This window comes from Mastomys coucha, unplaced genomic scaffold, assembly GCF_008632895.1.
Source record: "Mastomys coucha isolate ucsf_1 unplaced genomic scaffold, UCSF_Mcou_1 pScaffold11, whole genome shotgun sequence".
NCBI lineage: Eukaryota > Metazoa > Chordata > Mammalia > Rodentia > Muridae > Mastomys > Mastomys coucha.
Genome location: NW_022196893.1, coordinates 29,427,284 through 29,432,770, shown reverse-complemented (window position 1 = coordinate 29,432,770; position 5,487 = coordinate 29,427,284). Strand labels below are relative to the sequence as shown.

The 5,487-nt window shown below is 49.1% G+C and overlaps 1 protein-coding gene across 3 annotated transcripts in view; it reads left to right on the top strand.

The window, feature by feature from the left end:
• Znf641 (zinc finger protein 641) overlaps positions 1–1,243 on the top strand; it is an 8,436-nt gene extending 7,193 nt beyond the window's left edge. For all 3 annotated transcript variants that reach the window (XM_031354454.1, XM_031354444.1, XM_031354442.1), the window contains exon 6: positions 1–1,243. This exon is cut by the window's left edge and continues 186 nt beyond it. In XM_031354454.1, the coding sequence (XP_031210314.1) occupies positions 1–560 (560 nt within the window). In that variant the 3' untranslated portion in view covers positions 561–1,243.
• The last annotated feature ends 4,244 nt before the right edge of the window (positions 1,244–5,487 follow it).

The window sequence follows — 5,487 nt, the reverse complement described above, 5'->3', positions numbered from 1 at the left end:
AGCTTCTGCGTAGCACAGACACAGATTCTCTCTTAAAACCACATACGTGCCCTCAGTGTGGAAAACAGTTTGTGTGGGGCTCCCACCTTGCCCGACATCAGCAAACACACACTGGAGAGAGGCCCTACAGCTGCCTCAAGTGTGAGAAGAGCTTTGGGCGAAGGCATCACCTGATCAGGCACCAGAAAACCCATCTGCATGACAAGCCAAGCAGGTGTTCTGAGTGTGGCAAGAGTTTCCGATGCAGCTCGCACCTGGCCAGCCACCAGAGAGTGCATGTGGACAGCAAGTCCTGCAAGAGCCAAGAGATTGGAGGGAGTCCTGGGGCTCAGCGTGCCTTGCCAGTGCAAAAGTGCCACGTGTGCACTGAATGTGGGAAGAGCTTTGGCCGAAGGCACCACCTCGTGAGACACTGGCTGACCCACACTGGGGAGAAACCCTTCCATTGCCCTCGCTGTGAGAAGAGCTTTGGCCGCAAACACCACCTGGACAGGCACCTGCTGACCCACCAGGGACAGAGTCCTGGGAGCAGCTGGGACAGAGGGACATCTGCCTTTTGAAATCTGTCTCTTCTATAGCTATGGTCATATCTGTCAGCCGGTGCTCCAGCAGCCACCGCCAGAGCTGCCTCTCTCCTGGATCCTGTAGGCCGGAGCATTTCACACGACTCCCGTGAGACAACATGCGAAAACAGTTCTCTGGGCAAAATTGTGTGGAAACAGTTGCAAAGTATGTGTGTGGCTACTCATTCTGAACCTACCCTCAAGGATCCATCAGTGATGGTTGAGGTCCATTCTCATTGGTTGGCATCAATGCGGTCCTGGTTCCTAAATAGTTACACTACAGAGAAAGAAAGTGAAAGGGGCTCTTAGTGTACCAAGGGCCCTGAGAACTTCCACAGTTGATTTCTATTCGTGTAACGCTTCCTAGATTTGTTTGGCGCCAGGATCTATTTCAAATCCCACAGAAGGGGTGACTCCATGAAGTACTGGGCTAAGGTGAAAGGAAGAGACAGGAAAGTGATGGTGGCCAGGCATTCAGAGTCTGAGAGCAAGGGGCCAGACACTCTCGTGTGGGTCTGCCTCTTCTCTCCTCCTCTTCCCCTCTCCCCCCTAATTACACACCTCTCACTCCTCCCTCTGAAAAGTATAGAGTGAGCTTTCACTCCCAATTTATATTCCCCTCATTCTGTAAACACACACGCACACATACACACATACACATGCATACATGCGCACACATGCACACACCACACACACACCACACAACTACATGCATGCACATGCACACACATACCACATGTACACACACACACACACCACATGCATACATGCTTCACACACACACACCACATGAATGCACACACACACCACACACATACATGCTTCACATACACACACCACATGAATGCACTCACACACAAACCACATGTACACACATACCACATGTATACATGTTTCACACACACATACACACACACACCACATGTATACATTCTTCACACACATACACCACACGCATACATGCTTCACACACACACACACCACACGCATGCATGCTTCACACACACACACCACACGCATACATGCTTCACACACACACACATACACACACACACACACACACACACACACACACACATGGTGAGAGATCAGGTTACAGAGCTGAAGAATGTACTTTAGGCCCCCAAGTAATGGAGGCCCACAGGAAGGAAAACTATGCCCTTGAACAGAGCTTTGTCTTGTCTGTGTTTTTGTGTCCGTGTGTGTCCATGTGCAGGGTCTTTGAAGACAGCATGCTCAGTACAAACTGTACAAGTTAAGTTTTGTAGGATCTGGGTTCTAGGGATAAGGGTAGTGGGGACTGTATGAGTTTTGGTTTTGTTTAAACATAAAGGGAGTCGTGGTGGAATGGTGTAACAATGGTTTGAGTTGTGTACAAAGTTTTCCTCAGTATTCCCAGGATGTAGACAGTTGTGGATTTGTATACCTAGGTCTGAATCTCTGGGAGGAAATTCTTTTTCTCTGCAGAGACAGAAAGTGGGTCTGCCTCTTCTCTCCTCCTCTTCCCCCCTCCACCCAAAGACAGTGACTTTGGCTTGTTGTTGACTTCAAGCAATGTGACAGTGGTTTGTGCTGTGTGGGGTTCTGTCTTGTTTTGTTTTATGTGCTAAAAAAAATCAGGACAGGGGTCCCAGGACTGGGAATCACCCCATCATCCTAGCTTGGCTTTCATCAAAGGGAAGAACCCATTGTTGAGCATCTTTCTCCCCGGAAAAGCACTCAAGGCTGTTGCTTACTTGGCGGGCGGGTGGGAAGAATGGGCTTCCTGCCATGTTCCTCCTGGTTCTGGGAAGGGCTTCACACTGAAGGCTCTTGCCTCTAAGGTTAGCGCCTGCACCAGGGTTCAGACAAATGTTCTCACGCCTGTCGGTTCCTGAGTTTTCGTTGTTTTTCTTTTTGGTGATTGTGTTAATGCACATCTTACAACTTCACCTCCATTGCAGAGAAGTTTGGAGTTAGGGAGGGAAGAAGTGAGACCGTAGGGGTGGTGTCTTCACGGCTCACTGCTGCGTTGTCTCCTCGAGATCTTTATGTTCTGAACACTGTTAGAACTAGCCAGAGAAGCAGGAAGTGATTTTCAGTGGTCTAGTTAACGAGCGCTCTGCTTGGGAAAAGCTGGGTGAGTCAGAGAGAGCTCTTGGGCCCTTGGCTCAAGAGGAATTGAAACCGAGTCATTTGGCTGGCTGGGCGTTTTGGTTAAGTTGAGCAGCCCAACCTCCAACCTCTTTCTGCAGCTGCTCAGGACACCCTCCCCTCTTGAGCTAGGCTGCGTTCTCTTGCTTATGTTCTGACGAATTAAGCAAAAATGGGCTGCCTTTTGCAAGCAGGCCTTAGCCTCCCAGGATTAGAATCATTTTAGAATCAGTTTTATGGGAATGAGAAAAATCTCCCACTTTAATACAAATATTTCAGGTAAGTCAGTCCTGTGCTAAGCCCTCAGTAGCAGAATATGTTCCAGCTTAGAGATCCCTTGGGATCTGACGGAAACCAGAGTTTGCTTGGCAGAAAGGTAGACCTTTACAACTCACTGGTTTGCATATGCAGTAAGTGGAGTCAGAGCCTGCGTGTGGCATCTCCAAACCAGAGGAAGAGTCACTCGTGGTGTCTCACGTCTTCAATCTCAGCACAGGGAGCAGAGGGAGATGGTTTCTACATTCTGGATGAGCCAAGGCAACGTGATGAGATCCCGTCTGAAAAGGAAAAAAAAAAATCAGAAGGAATTTATCCGGCCTGACTCTGGCTGTCATGTAGATGATACCTGTGTCAAGAATTATAAGGCAAGATTCAGTAAGTGTTTGAAGGACTTACATCCTAGAAGGCACCAAGAGACGAGGACGTGGCCAGGCCTGCAGTGGCTAGGGTGCTGCTTAGCTGGTGATAAAAGCTTGTGGGAGTTAGGTTCGGACCTTATCAGACAATACCTCTTAATAACAGTGTAACCTCCAGCCTTTTACCTACTTTAGTAATTGCAGGGATAGAAAGTGGGGTCCCCAAAGGGTAGGTGCGGTTCCAGCACCCAACCAAAAGGCAGCACAGAGTTTAAGGGCTCTTCGCAAAAGGAACAGTCCTTTGGCTCATTTCTGATGTCTCGTTATCTTGCCTACCTCGGTCCAACACCAACGCCTTTGGACAAATAATAAAATGAGCAATGGCCACCGATGGGTGAATGGGTCTGATTCTTCACATAGGAGGTCAGCCTCAAGTGTTCACCTCCTCAAGGGCTCTCACGACCGCACTCTCCAAGACCCCTACATTTTAAAGATTTTGCGTGTCTGAGTGTTTTGCCTGAGTGTATGTATATGCACCATGTGTGTGTGTCTGATGCTCTCGGAGGTCAGAAGAGGGCAATGGATTTCTGTGAGCTGTTTTTATCTCCTGTGTGGGTGCTGGGAATGGAATCCAGGTCCTCTGCAAGAGCAGCAAGACAGAGCCATCTTTCCAGACCTAACACGTTGGTCCCTTTAATTGAACATGTCAATGTTTTCTCTGGGTAAGCTATATAACAGGGAAGGCCATCCGGAGGAGCCTCTGGTTTCCCACTGTGGCCTGTCTTCATGGTTCTGGGTTTCTGCCCCTTTGCGGTCTTCTGGAGAACCCTTGTAAAACACACTATCCCAAAGGGTGTTGTTTTCTCAAGATGCTTGGCATTTTAAAGCACAATGGAAGCTTTTATCCCCTGCTAGGGAGATGCTATGCTTTCAGGGGAGGTACAGGGGCCGTAGTTTGTGTGACAGAACCTCTCCCTTCTCACACAACTACTAGGAAACCACTGCTCCTTGTTTCCAAGGTCGGTATGAGCCGGGCCCCAGACCTAGCAGTTCCTTTTATCTCTCTTCAGGTGATCGCACTGACTGGGTGGGTAGGACTGAGCTATGGAAATTCCTTCTTACTTTGTGTGCTATAGCACGCTGTGGTTCTCAAAGTGTGGCCTTTGGAGCCCAACAACCAGTTTTGTTTTTGTGTTTTGTTTTGTTTTTTGTTTTTTAACATGCCCTCCAGAATTGAGAACCCACTGGTTGGAGTTTCAGATGTCAACTGAGCAGTGATACTTCACCCACTGAATGGACCAGCACAGTCTGGGAGCTCTTCCTGGGTGCCGTCCCCTAGTTCCCTCAATCCCAAAGAACTAGTTAGTTACCAACTTCAGCCGAACTCTGGTGGTTGACTGGGACTGGGGATTTCAATATTTTATATTTCACACTGGAAAAAAAAAGGGAGAGGGAACGAAACAAAACAAAAAGCAAAAATGCTTAACTCCACACCTGAGACTCGGCCCATCTTTCGTCACCACTCGTGTCCACACTTCAGGCTCCGCCCCTCTTTTTCTTCACCACTTGTGTCCATACCTCGGGCTACGCCCCTCGGCTCCCTCCTCTAACTCAACAGGCAGCATTCTACTTGCTTTTTTCTGACATCTGTTGTTCCTTTGAGTTTGTTTTGCCTGAGCAATCTCATCCCTTCCCAGGGCTATTATTTATTCTGCCCCATCTCTGTCCCTGCAGACCTAGTTTTCTCTAAGTTTCTGGCTTGTTCCGCTCCATCACGATCCCGCCCCCACCGGTATCCCTGCCTACTGCCTGGTCTCCCTGCTCCCTCCTTTTCTCTTTCCTTTCTCTCTCCATCTCTCTTCCTCTTGTCTCTATTGTATTCAAGATCTCAGGACCCACAGTGCACTTCCCCGCGCCACTGCTTGCCTCTACTTGCCTGGCCCAGTGAACTTCCCCGCCCACTGCTTGCCTCCACTTGCCTGGCCCAGCTCTTTCCCTCCTTTCCCGGATGCTTTTCTTCCCTTTCACAGGCATGTCCCATCTTTTGGGGGAGGGGGTGGAGATGGGAGCGTAATTTACCCTGTGTTTCCTGAGCCTCAAACTGTCTCAGTTTGCGGGAGGAGGCACACATAAAGGTGTGTGCTCGTGCACACAAG